Below are 21,050 nucleotides of genomic sequence, written 5' to 3'. Positions count from 1 at the left end.
AAACAGAAACATATCTGCCTATTTACTCTGATCTGAGGTCTTTTCTTGAATTAAGCATCACAATAATGGAAGCAATAGGCAAGTCAGTTACCTTAGTAAAGTAAAAATCTTTTCTATTGTCATACTATATCCACAACCTCAGTGAAAGTACTACAAAATGCTTCCTTTCTTTACATCAGCAATTCTCAGTCAGGCTTAATGCCCCAAGGCAGGGATCGGCAAACCTTTCCTGTAAAGGGCCGGATGCTAAATATTTCAGGTTTCGTGGGTCAGGTACACTTTACAGTCTCTGAGTCTCTGTCACATCTTTTTTAAATAACTCTTTTGAAATGTAAAAAATATTTTTAGCTTGCAGGCCTCACGTGACTAGGTTACAGACAGTATTTGGCCCTCAGATGTAGTTTGACCACTGCTACCCTAAAGAATCCTTGTATGAAAAAATTAACTGCTGTCTGGGGCATCTAGAATTGGGCTTCCTTATATGTCCTTCTTGAGAGAATTGAGAAGACAGTAACTCAAAATCATTTTCTGTTTTATGGTTCAGATGAGGAATTCTGGTTGAGAAAGGCTGCATTCAATTAAAAAAGCTCCAAAAGCACTACTGGAAGATGGTAGATGATTATTATTTTCCAAAAATACAGGGAATCAAAATATTTGCCAGGGAGAACCTAAAAATTCAAAATTTCAAAGAACTTTCCTTTTGTCTAAAGCATAAGCCAAACATTATAGCCTTACTACCTCTAAGCAGAAAATTAAATACACACAGTAAAAGCATAATTACACATTCATTGCTTCAGTTAAAAATTATTTACATCAAATTCAAAATTTGCCTGGAATGAGTACCTGATCCCTTCAATATATAAAATGTTGCATGTACGCTGTCTTTTACAAATAATAACCTAGTCCCAACTCCTGAGTAGAATCTCCAAAACTCAGTTTTAGAGCTTAAGGATTTCCTATGCAATCCCTTTACTTTACATTTGCAGAAAGGCACACAGGCAATTTCACAGTATAGTGGAACAGCATACACTACATTCTTTATTCTAGTAGTTAGGAGGAAATGATTTAGTGTCCTATCAGGAAAAGAAAAATAAAGTATCAAGCTCTGGAACCACTTGGCCATATTAAATAAGAGCATTCTTTCACAATTGACAGATAATCTTTTCAGTTAAAGAAATTTTTTTAAAATATCTAAAATGTGCTTTATCTTTCAACCAAGATCACACCTATATTGTAATTTCATGATGCACTACCATCAAAAATACACCCCAGAGTAATCAAATTAAGATACTTCTAGTTATACAGATTGACCCAGAACCCAGGCATGTGGGTGGACAAAGGGAGAGAACTGTCTCTATCCTGGAACAGGATAGAGAAAACAGTGGCAGAAAACAGTGTTTTTTTGTTTGTTTTAAGAATAAAGACATTTATACCTTTTAAACTACTGCAAAGTTAAAAGTCAATAATGTAAACAATACAGTATGTAGTATCTGTAAATATTCCTAGAAAAAAGTAATTGGACTACTACTATTTAGAACTCTTAGCCAAAACATAAATCAAGTGGTGCTAAAAAGTCATTAGGCAAACTTATTTTAGAGTATATATGAGATGCTACTCAGCCTTGAAATGCTCCACAGAACTGTTTTAATCATTCCCCAATCATTCCCCAAGGGAGACCTTTAATGCCAGAACCTACTGGAAAAATAACAATGATATTAAGTCCAGTCATTTTAAAGTGAGCCTCCTCTTTAGCCCCCGACTCCCCACAAAATAGCAGTTCAAATTAGCCAAGTAAAATCAAGTGATAGATATTCTGGCATCTTTCTTTGTTAATGAAAAATATTTATTTTGGCTACAAAGGGAAAAAAAGGCCACCCAAAATGACTCCAAGTGTCTAGAAACAATGTATTGGCCCAATACACATGCTACCAAAATTGCACATCTTAAATAGAAAAGCAGCTGTAATCACCATTCCCATTATGTTAGATCTTTTCCCTGATCTTTCACAAGCTTTCTACCAACGAAAAAGACTCTTTAGACATTTTCTTGCCATAACAAATTAATTATGTAAATGTCACTTTTATCACAAAACTCACACGCACCAAGAAAAAACAAATGACTATTACCTCCCCAATTTCCTTTTCTGTTAGCTTTTTCTCCTCTCTGCAGAAAGTAGAGAAATTTCCCATTCTAAAAAAACACAGAAAGAATTCTCAATCTTTAAAGCAAAGGATTTCCCCTTCCTTGGAAATACTGTTTTTCTGTTCTTCCAGAGTCCAACACCTTTTCCCTCACCTACATTTTCTGTTTCCTCATGAGGCAGCAGTAATCCTCTGTTATTATGAAATTCTACCTTCCCTAAGCAGGGTTTACATCGCAGCCTCCAAAAACGATGCCTGAACCTCAGCAGATAGAAGATCCATAGCAACAGCGGTAATAGTTTTTTTTCACTTGCTATTACCAGAAATCACAGTCCAAAAAGACGACCATGGAGGTGTCACCTATGCTAAAACCTCGAAATTGATTCATTATTTAACTAGTTGAATCCCACGTTTTCATTTTGTGTGCCCTTTGAGAAGCCTGTGACAGAGTAAAAAAGATCTTTCAGTGACAGTCACCATTTTTCATGAAGAGATAAATAGTTAAAAAAAAAAAAAAAAAAAAAAAAAAGCAGCTCTCCGGGTACAAGACTTTGTTTGTCACAGAAACAGAATTCAATGCCTGGTCCCTTCCATTCTCTATCCCTTAGAATCTATAGTGTTAAGTACTTATAACAATTTGAGCTTCAAAATAAGAGCTTAGACAATGATGACAAGTTTCTGTGAAGTAGAAGTCACTCGTTTACTGCCCACATATCTCTGATTTTACTAACAGGTAAACAAATTAGTATATATCAAAAGCAGTTCCTTTAATGCAATGATTTTCTGTAAAACTATTCTACAGGAAAAATTAAACAAAGAATTGAAAATCTTGATAAATATAATCCTAGATAATGTTCAATTCAATCCTAATTCGCTAAAACTGCTTAATATTGGTATTGAATTTCATTAAAAGCCACTTCCCATGATCCGTACTCTGTATGTTACAGACTGCTGTGAGTTCAATTTCTTCAGGAATACTAAGAGTTTAAATATCAAAGGTAGAAAGAACTAGCCACAATAAACGTGCAACATGTGTTACAATCAAAGTGCGTCATGTGTAAAATCCTGACAATACTATTATATATTTAGACATAGGTACATGCTCACAGGTTTTTACCTTCCAGTAAATGAGGTTTTAAATGAGGTAAAGAATTCTACATATTTTCCATACATTTTCATATAATAAAAATATTTAGCAAGTCCATGGACACCACAATTTTTACTGAATACATATTTTTTACATAAATTACATTGATTTCTCTTAATTCACCGACCTTCTTAAATGACATTTTCAAATGATATTTTTCTTCTCCTTGAACACAGTGAGCATCCTGTTACTCATTTTTATTTTGACAATGCATTTTTCCACTTTTTAAAAATAGTTGTATCTACTATTAGTATAGGTTATTAAAAACTCTATAGGCAAATGTCAAGCCTTATTTTCACACGACAGATTAAAAGTATTTTCAAATGTAAAATATACTTCATGTGCAATACACATTGAGGGTGCATATATACATTCATTCATCTATCCATTTATCTATCTATCATTTTCCCCAGCAAATCTTCACAATGAAGTGTAAGGTATAAGGTAAACATATCAGCATTTTTACATCCAAATAAATTTAACTCCCTGAAGAGGAAGCAAGTCTCTTAGGGATTCTAGTGATAATTAAATACGGCTTAAATTATTATTATTATTTTGAGATAGCATCTCACCCTGTCGCCCAGACTGGAGTGCAATGGAGTGATCTCAGCTCACTGCAACCTCCGCCTCCCGGGTTCAAGTGATTCTCCTCCCTCAGCCTCATGAGCAGCTGGGATTATAGGCATGCACCACCACACCCAGCTAATTTTTGTATTTTGAGTAGAGACAGGGTTTCACCATGTTGGCCAGACTGGTCTCGAGCTCCTGACCTCAAGTGATCCATCCACCTTGGCCTCCCAAAGTGCTGGGATTACAGGCGTGAGCCAAGGAGCCCAGCCAAAATTTTTTAAGAGAATATTTCTTCACATTCTTTTGCACATCCTCATTGGTGGCAAATCTTTGATTCTGAAGGATGGATTCGTTTTTGTTGGTTGTGTGTTCATTTTAGAAATTGAAAAGTGATTTAGGTCCAAAGTTGGTGAATGAGGTAGGTAAATCAAGTTTGCTCACATTGTTTGGTGTTGCCCTACTTGCTTCTCTTATTTTCAGTTCTAATCCTTTGTTTGAACTAAACTCAGAGCTTTCCTACTGGGTACCTGTTGGCAAACGATAATATATGCATCCGACAGGTATAGAGAATATTTCAGAGAGCAGAAAAGGCCATTTAGGAAGTGGTTTGATATTTCTTTAATGATTCAGAAGTAACTTCCTCTCCCTTCCAGGAATTTACATATATAAATACAAATTGGCTTTGAAATGTCAGGATTGTGAATGAGTGTGTGTGTGTGTATGTGTGTGTGTGTGTGTGTATGCAGCCAGAACTATTAAGTCTGGTTTGTTTGTGTTTTTTTTTGAGGGGGGGACATAATAAGAGGTCTAAAAATCTCTACCTGTGGGGGAAATATTGCCACTTACTGGCATTTAAGATACTGCCATTTATATCACTTTAGCCAAGTTGCATTTTAGCAACTATAAGCATAAACAGATTTCATGTTCTTAATAAGGGTCTGCATTTGAAGATAAAAGCATTAATGAGCTGTTTACTACAGTAAACACCTAACCATACTGAGCATGGTAACATAATTCCACAGAAAGGTTCTATTTGTAAGAATTTGTCATCTAAGGGGCTTATCCAGACCAAAACAATAAAAATAAATATAACAAAATAAACAATAAAATTATTGTAAAATTTATTATAATAAAATTATATAACAATAATAAAATTAAATCAATCAATAAAAACTGAAGTAGGTTACTTAACAGCACACATGGGCCAATGATAACTATATAATGATGAGGATGGGTGTTTGCTAAGTCGCAAACCTGCCTAGATTAAGGAAAACAGAAGTCATGGGTGACCATGAGATTTTGGAAGCTGCAGAACTTAACACAAAATTGAGTTCAGCTTCTTGGAAAGATAACTGGAAATCTTGTTGTTTTCATCTCTCACAATTTCCTCTACTATCCTCACATAAGATTCGCCAGTCTCCACCTCCTCTCTTCAACAAACGTGTTACTGATTGCCTCTGCTTGGATATGTGACCAGCACTTCAAATTCAACATTCCCCAAAATGTACCAATTTTCTTCCAAACTCAGCCTTATCTCTGACTCTACTCTCTCATCATGTTTCCTTTCTTCTCATATTTAAGGGGTCGCCAATGTCTATTAAAGTCATCCTTGAGTGGTGCTCAAAGTGCTCCCCAAATTGGCAGAGCAGCTGAGAACTCATGAGAAATGCAAGTTCACAGGCTTCACCTCAGATCTATTCAATCAGAAACTCTGGGACTAAGGTTTAGTAGTCTGTGTTTTCGCAAGCCCTCCAGGTGCTTCCCATGCATGCTCCAGTTTAACCATCACTGCCCTAGATTAAACCCTTATCAATTAAGCCTTCCCTTATCTCCAGCCTAGCCTGTTAGGTTTCCAACAGCCTAATGCAATCTTCCAAAACAAACAACGTTATTTCATCATTTCACTATATTGCTAAAAAAAATAAAAAATAAAAACCCAAACCTCCTTGTTATGGACTGAGTAAAGAATAAATGTCTCAATCTGGCATTCAAGGCCCTTTACAGTCTAGCCCTAACACCATTCATACCAATAGGTACCTACACCAAATCTCTCTTACACAAGGAGCCTGTGTGTGTCCCCTTGGGCCTTTTCTCAGGCTTGCCTCCTACTCTCTTTTAAAAGTCTGTTGAAGGCCATCCTGCCGAGAAGCAATGTAGTGGAGTAGCAAAACACGAATGCCTAGTAGAAAGGTATTCTATAAATGATAGTTTCCTTTCTTACTCCAGTCTTCCTTGGGATGGATGCTTCTACATCAGATTCTATCTTATTTGGGATTCATTACTACTGTTCTGCGTTGTTAGATTTCTAAATGTGTAGGTGTCTAGTCACTCTGGTTAGAGTATAAACTTCTTGAGCTCAAGGACTCTCTAATATTTTTTGTATTTCAAAGATAGACAGCAAGCACTCTGTCCTACCCAAAGCAGGCCTTCCAAACTTTGCTGCTAATAATTTTCTGGCTTAAATCAAACCACATAGATTGTGTGTGTAAAAACATAAAACCTGGGTCACCACTGTCCAAGCTGGTAAAGTCCAATGTATTACCATTTACTGACAAGCACATAAGAAAGCTCACCACTAAGTTCAAACAAAGGATTTGAACTAAAACTAGAAACTCAAACAGGATCCTAATTAATGAGTTTGCCAAGTGTTCTTCCCATGGGGTCAGTAGCACTTAAAAAGCATAAATTTGAAATATGCTTATTTCCCTGAGGCTGTCAGATACATTGACTTTAGTCTCTTTAACCACAACAGGTCAAAGTTCTATTTTCTGTCACCATACTTAGTAGTATGTGTGCATACTTTGCTGATTGGTTTCTTTTGTGCTTCTGCTAAAAGTTAAGGCAGGCGGCAGGAAATTGAGATCAGGGAGTTTAGAAACTTTCCCAGCTCTAGTGGGCAGCGATAATGATGAGGCAGAGGCTTTGGGAAGAGATTCTGACTTTATGGTTTCTATTGGCTCAGCTCCCCTAAATTGTCTTGCATTAATAACAGCTTATGCTCCACCTGATTATCTATATTGCCCATCCCACCCCCACCACCCACTGCTCTGTTATTTATACTATAGTGCATCAAGCAGTCAAACCTAGCTTAATATAACATACTGTAAATTGATACGTCCCAAAGCAAATGGTTTAGTGGAAAGCTGGGGGTGGGAAGAAGGGTTAAAAAGGGACTAACAGAGAAACTCAAAAATGCATTTTCAAAGAAAAATCTGGATGCCTCTAGATGTTCTTAAAGCATTTCCTCCACCTGCCAAAAATTCACTCCTAGGATTGTGTTACCAGGCACTATTGAAACCTGGTAGAGTAATTCACTAGCATGCTTAGAAATTTCCTAACACATCTAGTGTGGTGTGGATTTCAAATTCAGTAAAACTTCATTAAGTTGATACTGGGAAGCTTTTTCCATAATTCAAAGCAACCGTTAATTCTTTGGCTAGACACCCTGTTGTTCCATAATAAACAAATTGAAAAAAAACCCCATTGATGGTTGAGTTGAACTCAACGCATTTCAGTCCTTTGTATTTTAAGTTAATAGGGTTGTACTTGTACAGATTTCTTTTTCCCACTTTTTCTTTAAGAGGTAATAGAAGGAGAGGGAAAAATTTAAAACACTGCTGACAACACACAATCTCTGTTACAAGGATCACAAAGAAAGGCTGAAAACTTTTTCTGTAAACATTTTTCATGAGAAAAATGCAAAAACACAATGGCTTCGATTTCCTCAACAGCACACTTTTTAAGATGCTTGACCAAAAAAGAGAAAGTGAACATATAAAAAAGATAATTAGACTATTTTCAACTCTTTCATCTAAGCAATCTACAATTTTGTTACTCTGGGGCCCAGGAAGTATGAACCACCGTTTTGTTCTAATTTTGCCAGACTACCCAAAGCTAAGACATACCAATGGTTAACCTGATATTTTGAGACACAAATCCTTCTCATCCACGATGCTATGATAAATGGAGGAAAAGAAAGGCCAGCAGGCTGCTGTCAGGGGAAGGCTGGAACAAGTCCAGAAAAGCCTGAGGGGGAGTTTTTAGATGCATCCTGTAGCTCTATCCCCGGCAAGGTATATGCTAGTGAGGGGTGGTGGGGAGAGGCAGGCAGAAATGGAGGACAGGATATGTTTCACATATAGGTTTTCTGGTTTCTCTGAATGTTCGCGTCAGGTGATTTTGCTAAGTCATATGTGGTTTTAGGGAGGGACAACAAAGGGGATCGTGGGTAGAGTTAGCTGTCAATATGCCCTTAGTTTTATGTTTAAATCCAAATTTGAAGGCATTTTCCTACAGAATCACTCTACGTTATAGGAGTATTGAGAGAAATTAGTTAATATCTTCAATAAATATTTGATTTCTACAAGCATTAATTCAAAGATGTGGTTCCTGCCATCTAACACTTTAGTCTAAAATGGCGAATGACCAAGTGAGAAATGCACAGAAGATAGGGTTAAGAACGGATAAAGAAAATGTGGTATGTATACACAAGACAGTACTATTCAGCTGTAAAAAGGGATGAGATCCTGTTATTCACAGCAACATGGACGGAACTGGAGGACATTATATTAAGCCAGGCACAGAAAGACAAATACTGCATGTTCTCACTCATATGAGAAAATAGATAGTAGAATTGTGAGTATTAGAGGCTGAGAAGGGAAGCAGGAGGGGAAGATGTGGACAGATTGGAGAACTAACACAAAATTACAGCTAGATAGGAGTAAATTCTATTCTGCAGTACTGTAGGGGTGAATATGGTTAACCATAATTTATTGTATATTTTCAGAAAGCTAGAAGGGAGGATTTGGAATGTTCACAGCACAAAAAAATGATAAATGTTTGAGGTGACAGATATGTTAATTACCCTGATTTGATCATTACACATCATATACATATATTGAAATATTACTCTCAGTTGGGCACAATGGCTCATGCCTGTAATCCAGCACTTTGGGAGACCAAGCATGGTGGATCGCTTGGGCCCAGGGGTTCAAGACCAGCCCAGGCAACATGGTGAAACCCCAAATTTACAAAAAAATACAAAACTTAGCCAGGCATGGTGGCGACCACCTGTAGTCCCAGCTACTCAGGAGGATGAGGTGGGAGGATCACCTGAGCCTGGGAGGTTAAGGCTGCAGTAAACTGTGATTGTGCCACTGCACTCCAGCCTGGGTGACAGAGTGACACCCTGCCTCAAAAAAAAATATTACTCTGTATCCCATAGATATGTATAATTATTACATGTCAACTAAAATAAAAGGAAAAAAAGAAGGGGTCAAAATTTTAGTTCTGTGTATTTAATTGATTTTTTAAAAATGATTTACATTCTGCCACTCCTTCAGAGACATTGTTTTACATGTACCTGTGGTGGAAATTCTTCAAGTCTTAATTACAAGAAATGAAAAGGCGTTTGTTGTACTATAGCTAATAATACTATTATTTTTTGTTAGCCTAACACCATTTTTCTAGCAACAAATAAAACCAGTAAAACCACCACTCTTTCAGAACACAGAACTTAGTCAAAAACTGCTATCAAGCTGTCTGAAATTCTGTTAGATTTCCATTTCTTAAGGCATAATTCTCTGTAAAATGTGAATATCCATGGAGAAGTAAAGCATTAAGCCATTAATCAAAAACATCTTAGTGTGTGTGAAATTATCAGATTCTTTCTAATGTGACAGTTCAGACAGGAAAGTAAAACAGTTTTTTATTTATGTTTGTTTTTTGGGGAGTGGGAGGGAAGAGGGAAGAAACAAGAGGTAGATAGGTCCAAATCACCAGTGAGAGGACCCTGAAGAGTCACGGGAAAGTACAACTAGAAGGAAGGAGAAAAGCAGAAGAGATGAGGGGAGAAACAAATTTGCCTGAAATCAGCCATGATTACCAAGAAAGCAATGAAGCTCATTTTTCTCTCAAAGTCTGTGGAAGACAAGAGAATGAGAGCTTCAGTGTGTGTGGACAGATGATTAGTTACAAGAATGTTTTGCTAGACATATTACACATAATACATGAAAATCATTTAAATAAGTATAGAGTCTACATTGTACACATATAAATTAGTCTTTAAGGTGTACAGAGTTCAGGCATTGTACAATATTTTTAAAGAAACAGAATTTTAAACAGTTAGAAAAGTCCACTGTACAGTATAGTGATTAGCCAAGATTTTACATATAATTCATACCTAATGGTATAAAGAAAAGTGAAATACATGGTCCCTGCCTTCAAGAAATGTACAACCTCATTTGGGAGGCAAGTATAACATATATAATTAGAGAAAATCTAAGGCAGTATATACATTAAGGACAAGACTGTCTACTACTGACAATAGACAGAATAGGTGCTTGGAAATAGAAGAGATTTCTATAGCCTGAGACATTCAGAGAGAGTTCACAAAGAAGGTAAGATGGAGGACCTTGAAAATCAGGTAGAATTTGGCCAATCACTGATTATTGAACTGTGACTGGCATGGTAGAATTAAAGGGATTTCTTGTTGGGATGTAGTGGGAACTAAGTATAGATCTACAGAGAGGAGCCATATAACAGAAAGTATGGAAAGCTGAGCAGAGGGCTTTGTGCATCATTGGGGTGGTGTGGGGTGGTGATTGGGTTTCAAAAGAAAAATGTGGGTTATCAAGCAGGAGAGAGATGAGATAATGGCAGTGTTTTCATGTGATTAGCCAAGCATTGTTTTGCAGGATGAACTGCCCCCATACATCATAACACCTTTTTACAAAGGAGCTCCAACTCCACAGATGATAGTTAATTCATCCTAATAACCTCTCATTGAGGCAAAGGAAATGCAGCTTTTATTATTCCCCATTTTGTAGATGATTTGCTCAAGGTCACTGAATATGAAAAGCAGAATAAAAAATACAATATCACAATGTTCAATGGTTCCTAAGTACCAGCTAAATTATATTCTCTCATTTGTTGTGACTCAAGCAAGAGAAGTACATGATGATGGACCTTTGTACTCAAGTGCCATTTCTAAACTCTGATTACTGTTGAAGGCACATGTCCTATCATACCCAATTCCTGTTTATTCTCCCTACAGTCCCTACTCCCCTAGTGTCAAAAGTTCTAACTACCCCCGCCTTCTCTCAGCTAACAGTCTTTGATTATTTTGTTCCAGCTGGTCTTCTGCCATTATCATTAGCATATTCAACACCTCTGCATTAAACTACTCAATAACAAGGACAATAATTCGGGTTCACCAATGCAAAGCAATGCTTTCAACCTCAAATTGCAAATCTGATTATCCCCTTAGGGAGGTGTAAGGGAGGTAAGAACTCCACATACTGGACTCTGGTACCAACCTGAATTCTTTCTCCAATGTAGGCTTCCCAAAGACTGTTAAGTAAAGAATCTCCCCCATCCCCCACCACAGTTAACTCTCTAACTTGACACGTGTTCTCATCCTTTCATATATCTTAAAGCCACTCTTACTTTTCTTACAACCTATGTGCCCTGTCTCATGAGGGCCCTCACTTCCACGTATTCTTTCTGGCATTATGAACCTCTCCCTCCTTGATGCCTCTAGTCCTTCATTTTCAAGTGAAGTGCCTGGCATAGAGTAGATGCTCAGTAAATATCTGATTAATGACCAAAGCTTCAGTTCTACATCTTCAACTACTTATTGGACATATGTACTTTGTCATCCCATTGTTACCACAAAATTCACAAGTCTAGAACAGAAATCCTTAACTTCCTACCAGATCTGGCTCTTCCCCATTACTTTCCAATTTCTTTCAGATGTATCATAAGTCTCCCAGTTCCCTCATATTCAACACCACAGTCTTTAACTTTTCCTTCTGAAACTAGCTAATTATTAAGCCTGGTAACTAATTTTTTCTTCATAGTACTAAACATATGGAAGGGAACCTGTCCATGGAAGGCCCATTGCATCTGTATAACTATGATTGACCCATTGAAATAGCCTCTGTAGCCAGGCGCAGTAGCTCACGCCTGTAATCCTAGCACTTTGGAAGGCCAATGTGGATGGATTGCTTGAGTCCAGGAGTTGGAAACCAGCCTGGACAACCAGTAAACATTGTCTCCCCCCGCAAAAAAAAAAAAAAAAAAAAAAAAAAAAAAAAACCATAAAAATTAGCCAGGCATGGTGGCGTGCACCTGTAGTTCTAGCTGCTCTGGAGGCTGAGATGGGTGGATTGCTTGAACCCAGGAGGTGGCGGCTGCAGTCAGCTGTGATCGCGCCACTGCACTACAGTCTGGGTGACAGAGTGAGACCCTGTCTCAAAAAAAAAAATTAAAAAAGAAGAAATAGCCTCTGTAGATCAAACTGCCTTCCCTCTCTCAATCCTCCAGTTGATTCATTCATCCAATTTTGAGATTTCTCTTCCGATATATAACTTGGTACATTGAGTCTCCCTTACTCAGAAATGTTTAATGGCTAGTTCAAAGGCCAAAATCCTTCCCTGGCATTTAAGGACAATCATGATCTGTACTCAATCCAGTTTTCCGACCTTATCGTGTCTCATTTTTCTAGAGGAATTCTCTATGACAGCCCAAATGACTTTATCCTGTTCTCAAAGATTGTGTGTATGTGTGCATGCGCTCACAAATGCAGTGCACCTTTCCTTATTTATATTGTATACATATGCTCCTTGACTTAAAATGTGGTTATGTCCCAATAAACCTATCATAAGTTGAAAATATTGTAAGTTGAAAAGGCATTTAATACAGTACACCTAACCTACCAAACATCATAGCTTAGCCTACCTTAAACGTGTTCACAACATTTACAGTAGCCTACAGTTAAGCAAAATCATCTAATACAAAGCCTATTTACAACAAAGTGTTGACTATCTCATGTTATTTACTGAATACTGTATGGAAAGCGAAAAACAGAATGGTTGTGTGAGTACCATTGTAAAGTCGAAAAATCCTTGTCTGTCTACCTCTGCTGGGGATTTTTCCTTGCTTGGAAATGCCCTGCCCAGTGTGCATCCTAACAAGACTTTGGGGTCAGCTTACTTTCTGGAAGCCTTCAACACTTCCAGTGAGAAACTTCTATTATACTTACAGTGAGTTCACAGATTTTGCATTATTTGATATTTCATGTGCTAGTTTTAACAACTCAACAAGATTTTAAGATCTTTAAGGGTAGAACATGTAATATACGTCAGTATGCTTCCCAGAACCCAGTGATTATGTTCACCAATGTCGGGCAGTGTTTCCCACCACTTAGATAAAAGTCTTCAATAAGGTGATCATTAACCATTAAACTTCATTTCTACTTCTTATCTCAAATGACAACTAGATTTAAACTGTACCACCTTGGTCATATTTAAAGATACATGAAGGCTAATTTTAAAGTTCTTTAGCAGAAGCTTTAAAAGCTCTTTAACAAGAGGCACAGCATAAAGCATAACATTTAGTACTCTAACTCAACATTTAACTTTATTCTTCCACCTACATCTTACAAAAGATTTAACAATCAACAATATTCTAAATGAAAACTTGTCCTCAAAAATACTATTGTAGGTTCTAAGGGGAAATATCTTAAACTTAAGTATGATTTATAACTGAAAACTTCAAAGAAAACAGGGTTTGAATCATTAAAGAGTAAATATTTGAGTGGAAAGAAACAGGTTTATTGGTTTTTTTTTTTAAGTTGTACTTTAAATATTTTCAAGAGTTCAGCTACTGGTATGGAAAATTCCTCTAGTTACACACTAAAGAAGTAAGCACAAATTAAGTACAAAAAAACTTCATATCCTCAACATTTGGTGTAATATGGCAAAATATGTTCATTACCACAATATTAAGAAATATCAACAATATGAGTTTGAATAATTAATTCATAAGGAAGAGTTTGAACTGGACGAAATCTTGGGTTTTCTTTCTTCACTCCAAGTTTCTTTTCTATTTTAAACTAGTGGCAACAGCAATTTCTTTGTTTGAAAGTCAGGAATGCTGGAAATCTTAAGTGATAGAACAGGTAGCTGGGCTTCTACTTCACGTCTCTCCTCAGAGGGAGAAAATAATTGTGGATAAAGTAATTTTGTTTGTATTTCTGGAAAAATCATTTTTCCCATCAATCTTCATAATTCTCTAAAATAAACTGTTAAAAAGTTATAGGCTGGTCAGCTACCTCACCCCGATTTGTGGAAACACTATACAGTAATTTCAAGAACATATGGCTAACTCAAGTTTTCTAAAGGTCTAAAAGTTGCTCCTAACGCCTTCATAAAACTCTAGGAGAATTTTACAAGCTCACGATAGATTTCTGCATCTCATCTGCAATATTTTGCTACATAACAATAATAAAAATAGTCTAGGTTCAAGAGTCACACTGCATGCTATCAAATTTATTATTAAGGTATTGTACAATTTCAATTATGGAAAAAACTGTGTGCTGCACAAAGTGCTTAAGAACTATATTAGAAATAAAATGGAAATAAGAAGTTAAGAATTTACCATTTCATTAAGATGAAGAGAATGACCAAAAAAAAAAAAAAAAAAAAGATTCCTCTCCTCTTTGCTAATGTTGAGATGTTTGCCCTACTCAAATTAGGTGGGACAAAGTAATCACAACTCAGAGGGCACAGAGTGAAAGGCAGAATTTGTGATTTAAAGTATGTGATTCACATTCGAATCCACATTAATTAAGATTTAAAAATTCAAGAGATAGGCAACTCAGATAATTAAACAAAGCAGGGAGCAATCAGAAATACTGAACGGCAAGCAATTCCTAAACCATATAAATTCAATAAGGTCAAGACAAATAAAATAAAGATCAGAAACCATTTTCCCCTCAGCACACAGAGTTCCTCAGAATCACAAACTTGATGAACTGGAGGCACTCACTCTGCTGACGCACGCACGCAGGCTCGCGCACACAATGGAGCGAGAAGCATGGAGACCCTCAGAGACAAACTTCACATGTGCATCGTTTTACTCTCCACAGAATGGAAAGAAGAGCACGGTGAGAAAATGTCACTTTTTCCCAGATCAAACAGCAAAACTGTACTTAGTATTGTGAACTATGAATTCCCTTGACACAATCAAAGGCAGAACTGAATGAATGGGGTGTGGGGCAGGGTGCGTGGGGAAAAGAGGGAGGGAAGGAGGGGGGAGGCCGCCTGAGAGGAAGAAAGTTTAAGGCATTTTGCAAGGCTTGAGTGTATTAATCTTTTTTTTTTTTAAGCCCTACTATTTCCTATTTCCCTTTCTCTCTCTCTCTTTATTTAATATACACTAACTTCCTGAGACTCAACCCAGACTTGCCCTAAATGCAGCTGAAATGTCTGGTGTTTAGGACACACCAAGAGTTCTAGGTGCACAAATAATCCCATTTGGGGAAAGAATTTAAAAATCACTTTTGTGGCCATTCATAAAATGAGAACACTGAAAAAAAAAAAAAAAAAAAAAAAAAGAACTCCATGCATCAATAAGTAAATTGAGGCCCCAGTCTACAGCTCTTTGATTTCTACTAGAAATATAAGCTATTTACTACTAAACATTTTATTTTTGAACTTCAAAAAAGTTTGTTTTCACATTTTAGATCATGAGAGACTGAGGCTTCAGTGGTTTTCGCCCCTAAATGGGTTGTTTGGGCCATCTAGCAAAGGAAAAAAAAATAGAACATGAATGCTTTAAAAAGTTAGTAGATTTGGATAACATTTAGCAGATAGCCTAAAGTGCACCGATTTAAAAACATAACAGCATAAAAAGTTTTCTGACATAGCTTACCTTTAATAAAATGAAAATATAATGGGAGGGGGTTGGGCTGGGTAGACTTCAAGTAACAAGTTAGGTCCCATGCAGTAGTCCCTTGTCCAAGACAAAAAGCTTCCTTTAACCACATGTAACAGTCATCTTGTGGGAAAGGCACGGAGGGGGCTGAGAAGTCATCACCTCAGCGACTCTGAACAGAACCAGCATTTCTCACGCCACACTATGGGCTGGGCTAGGTCGGGGAGCAAGCTACAACTTTGCCCTTAAGCAGCAGTACCGAAAGGGAGAAAGAGGTCACCTCTCTCTTAGCCCTACGCACACAGGAAGAGCCCAATTCAAGCCGCCGCCGCCGCCACCCCTGGTGTTGCCCCGCCCCAACTTGAGTGTGTGTTTGGGGTGGGGGGTGTAGGGCACTCACTACTCGCGTTATACCCCACAAATTCCAAGGCACTTCCATCTCGCCCAGGTTAAGTTCCGCCCCCCCATCCCCAACCGTGCCAAGCTCAGCAGGCGCAGGTGTCTGTGGCTCTGGCCTATTTTTATACCCCCCAACCGGCCTCAATCTCCACCTAGTTGCGCGCTCCAGTCCCGCCTCGCCTTCCCAGCGAAGAGCACTACCTAGCCTACACACCAGGAAACACCTCGAGCCCTACTCCCAGGTCACCTGGCCATAGTGACCGGCCCTGCCCTCAGGGGAGCCCTGGGGCCGTCCCTTGTCGCCGGTGCCCAGCACCGAGGGCGCACCGGGCTCCCAAGCAGTCACGTGGGCGGCGGGGGCGGCCTGCGCTTCCTCACCTGCATCCCAGGCACTTGGACAGCCACCGGCGAGTGGGCCATGGAGGCGAATGCTGCCTCGCTCCGCTTCTGCGGCGGTGGCGCCTTGGGTTCGGACTGGCTCCTCCTCCGGGGGTAGTTCGGCGGCCCTCCCAGGCTTTTCGATCGGGGCCTGGGAGGACACACAAAAGTGGGGTTACTGGGCTGGCGGCGCGTAGCCGGGGGCTAGGAGGTGGGCTGTTAGCGGCGCAGCTCCCTGGGACTCAGTCTACCTTTCTGGCTCCCGCCCGCCGCTGAAGCAGCCGCCTCCGCTGCTGCTCCTCTTCCTGAACGCCGAGCGCTGTGAGTGGTGGTGGCTGGGACCTGGGCTCGAGTGATGCCGCTCCTCTGCGCCTCGCCGCTTTAGGAAGAGGAGGTGGAGGCGCCCCAGCCACCCGCCTGCTCGCCTGGCCTGGGAGGCGGTTGGGGGCGGTTCCGCCGTTGGCCCTGCCCCCGCCCCGCAGCCGGGCGGTGTCGCGGGAGCCAAGGCTCCAGGCAGCGAAGGGGTTTGGCTGGGGTTGCTGGAGTCTGAGAAGCTGGAGACTCACCCGGCACGCGGAGAGGAGAACCCAGGGACCCGGAGACCTGGGACACGGCTGGGCCTGGGAAGAGAATGGAAGAGTTTGGGAAACCCTGAGGGTATGAGGGCGCCCCAGATGCGGCCACGTTGCAGGGAGGCGTGCGAGGCTGGGGCACATGCAGCCTCGGAGAAGACTTGAGCTGAAACTTGGGGAGTGTTGGAAGTCTTTCTTGGCTCCCCGGCCTGGCCAAGGGTAGGATCACAGATAGCCGCGGAGTCGGTGGACCCCCGCTTTTTCCCGCCATCTGGTCTCCTCAGCTGGGGGCCGCGCCTCTGGGCAGATCTGTGGCCACACTCTTGCTTTCCCTAACCCCAAACATGCTTCAGGTGACTTCAACTTAAGGTTCCCCCTACCTCTTGGGCTATCACTTGCAGAACTGCCAAACTAGGGCTTCTCTCTACCACAAATTCTGCACGTGTAAGGCAGAGGGAAATTGGAAAACAGATGGTATATCGGCAGAAAAATTGATGAGGATAGTAGAGGCTTGGGAAATGAGATTGGATCGTTAGCAGTACAGGTTATTGAATTCAGCATACACTGCAGTGGTTTTGGTAACTCCCTGCCTCCGCCCCATTTTAAGTTCCACTCCAGGAGAGGGAGACAGGCTCTTTTGAGAATACTCTAACAGTAGCGACAGTAACACTGGTAACAATAGCAACAGGAATTTCATTATGAAGGCCCCTTTGGGAACACGTAAAGGGTTAATTACTTTTTTAAAAAGTAATAGTCGAGTGCCAGTTTAAAATGAAGATGAAGTTCCTTACCTTGAAATTTGTTATGGGTCTCTACGCACCACACGGTGGGGGGCCTCTAGTGGTAAAAGGTAGTTTCTCTTCTTCCTTTTAAATCTTTTTCAGAGAATAGTATATGATTCTTATCAATATCGTTATTATTAATGGATGTCATTTTCATTGTGCCAGGGACTGCTAAGTGCTTTCTATGTGTTATTAATACCTTGCTGAACCTGTACAAGGGCCTTCTGGAGTCTTATTGATTTCCCCTCATTTTACAGATGAAGAAAAAGGCTCAACCAGGTTAAATAATTTGACCGAAATGTCACGCAATTAAGAAGTGGTACAGCTGGGAATTCAGACGCAGGTCCCTCTGACTGGTGATAAACTTACTACTTTCTCTATGGTTTCTGTTTGTGTTTAATGATGATAAAGGGTACAACTGCATTTTCCTTACTCCTAGTTCCCCAAGTCCAGCCCTTCACTATTTCTAACCTAATGGTAGGCTCCAATCTAGTCTCGATTTCCCACCAACCCAGCTCACAACATTGCCAGCCTGACCGGAAACCTGCAGTGCCACCTAAACTTTTAACGTCCATAGAAATCCGAGGGTTCTTTTGCTCCCTCAAAAGCGCAGATTTTGATCTCCCAAGTCTGTACTGGGCCCAAGATTCTGCAATGCTGCTAACAGGCTCTCACATGGTGATGATATTTAGATCACACTTTTAAGTTGCAAGGGTCTGAATCAAGCTCCATCATTTAAGACCTGTCTCAAATCTCACCTCCATTGACCCTTCCTAGTTGCTCCAAGCCCTCCTTCAAACTCCTCCAATGTGAGCAGCGCTCACGCTGTAGTTCTTTCTTATTTCATATATTTCATTTGTTTTGTCTGCCCATATTAGGTCCTTGAGGCCAGAGATCCAGCCTCTCTTACATGAGAATGATTCAGGTAGGATGGCAGGACTCTGAGGGCAAGCTTTTTTTACATTTTGTCCACTGCTGTATCCCCAGAGACTAGGTTCATGGCACATAGTAGGCCCTCAATAAATAATTGTTGAATGAATCAATGAACTTCTTTTGAATTCTCCACTGAGTTTACTAGGTGCATAATGTATACACTATATATTTTATTGATGTCAGGTTAAACCCCTAGGCATTGCCCTTACTGAACATTTAAATTGTTCAGTTTATCGTGTGTTACATCTTTCATTATTTAGTCTCCAAAATTCTTTCCTGCTAGCTTAATTTCACAACTACTTATGAGCCAGTTGTATAATTTTGATAGATAAGTAAATTAAGCATATCAGAAAAATGACTTTCTCTGACATCATTCTGGGCCAGAGTTATGTAACTATGTGAAAGAATAAAAGCTTAATGCTGAGACCTGGAATATTGAGCCATTTCCTGAAAGACATTGCATTTGAGATCTTAGTGAGCTTTTTAGCCTTTATTTAGGTTTACTGCTATTAAATAAAGCATCAGTTGTTGTTATAATTGATAGAGATCACTTGAGTTTTTACATGGGATTGCTTGTGGGCTTTTAAATGATTTTTCCTGTGTGTGTGTGTGTGTGTGTGTGTGTGTGTGTGTATCTGCAAATTAAATCTTGTGAAGGTGTCAACATTTGAAAACAATTCAAATTTTATGAGCATTAGAAACTTTTTTTCCACTTTGAACTGCATTATTTCTCAAATTCTTAAATAAAATGTCAAGAAATTCAAGTATGCTTTTGTTACACACATACACAAAGGAAACTTAAATATTTTACTTCAAATTGTCAGCCCAGGCCAGGCGTGGTGCCTCACCCCTGTTCCCAGCACTTTGGGAGGCCGAGGCGGGCAGGTTACCTGAGGTCAGGAGTTTGAGACCAGCCTGGCCAACATGGCGAAACCCCATCTCTACTAAAAATACAAAAATTAGCTGGGCATGGTGGTGTGTGCCTGTAATCCCAGCTACTCTGGAAGCTGAGGCAGGAGAATTGCTTGAACCTGGGAGGCAGAAGTTGCAGTGAGCTGAGATCATGCCACTGTACTCCACCCTGGGCCACAGAGCGAGACTCCATCTCCAAAAAAAAAAAGAAAAAAAGTCAGCCCAGAGTCTGATAATACATTACAGTGTATTCCCATAGTTTAATGGAAAACGTTTCTTGAGGGGAGATGCAACTTATGCTTTTTGGTCACACGTAGAGTGTAACATAGCACCTCAGATAGGATTTGGTACCTGCTTGATTGATGTGACCTGAATGGCTGTGAATACTTAATAACCATATAAATAAAATAAGATTACATACAGATTAGGTAAGGTTTTGAGTAACATTATACACAGATTAGGTAAGGTTAGTGAATTTCGAGTTAGACAGTGTTCTTGAGGCCTCAAAACTTAATAATTTAAATTTGGCACCTGGTTTCAATTTCCTGACATTTGTCATACTCTCTATTCAGGTTGAGTATCCCTTATCCAAAATGCTTAGGACGAGAAGTGCTTCAGATTTTGGATGTTTTTGGAGTTTGGAATAATTGCATATACATCATATCTTGGGTATGGGATACAAGTCTGAACATTAAATTCATTTATGCTTCAGATATACTTTATATACATAGCCTGATGATAGTTTTATACAATATTTTTAATTTGTACATGAAACAAGGTTGGTATACATTGAACCATCAGAAAGCAAAGGTGTCAGGTGTGGAATTTTCTACTTGTGACATCATGTCAGCACTCAAAAAGTTTCCAATTTTGGAGCATTTTAGATTTCAGATTTTCAGATTAGGGATGCTCAACCTGTATTAAATAGTTAACTTTACCCATGTTTACAAATATTTACTGAATTGACTGGTTCTTAGCTAAAGTGTAGGTAGATGGAAATAGCCAAACTTTAATATAGGCGACAGTGAAATAAGGGCATGTTTTTCAACTAGGAGCAATTATGCCTCCTGGAGAACATTTCTGGGTATCACAACTAGGCAGGTAGGTGCTACTGGCATCTAGAGAGTGGAGGCCAGGGATGCTGTTAAATATCTTACAACGCACAGGGCAGTCCCCACAAGAAAGAACTATTCAGTCCACAGTGTCAATAATGATAAGGTTTGAGAAACCATGCTCCGCAATTTTTGCATTAGGAGCTGCTAACCAAGAAACAGACTTGAAAATCATTGTTCTCTGAAGATTTTAGCTCAGTGTTGTGGCTGGGACCAAATAAAGAAAAGACTCGTAAGATATTGGGCCACATCAAGTGGGTAATAGAAACAAAGCAGTATTCTTATTTTACCTCTGTAATGAACCATAGATCATCTGCCCCCTAAAAGTGAATACAACTTAATGAAAAATAATGTTGAACAGAAAATAACTTTAAGTAAAAAAAAAT

At 39.3% G+C, this 21,050-nt stretch overlaps 1 protein-coding gene across 2 annotated transcripts in view; it reads right to left on the bottom strand.

Moving 5' to 3' along the window:
• Nucleotides 1–16,789, bottom strand: part of STK26 (serine/threonine kinase 26) — a 52,302-nt gene extending 35,513 nt beyond the window's left edge. The window contains exons 1-2 of one of the 2 annotated variants that reach the window (XM_054545067.2): nucleotides 16,605–16,789; nucleotides 16,354–16,504 (exon numbers count right to left, since the gene is read on the bottom strand). In XM_054545067.2, coding sequence (XP_054401042.1) covers nucleotides 16,354–16,395 — 42 coding nt within the window. In that variant the 5' untranslated portion in view covers nucleotides 16,396–16,504; nucleotides 16,605–16,789. The remainder of the gene's footprint in view (nucleotides 1–16,353; nucleotides 16,505–16,604) is intronic. The other variant, XM_002832113.5, reaches the window with a different exon arrangement.
• Nucleotides 16,790–21,050: the final 4,261 nt, after the last annotated feature.

Source organism: Pongo abelii, chromosome X (assembly GCF_028885655.2).
Source record: "Pongo abelii isolate AG06213 chromosome X, NHGRI_mPonAbe1-v2.0_pri, whole genome shotgun sequence".
Lineage (NCBI taxonomy): Eukaryota > Metazoa > Chordata > Mammalia > Primates > Hominidae > Pongo > Pongo abelii.
Note: the sequence above shows the minus strand (reverse complement) of the source record. Positions and strands in the feature narration are given on the sequence as shown.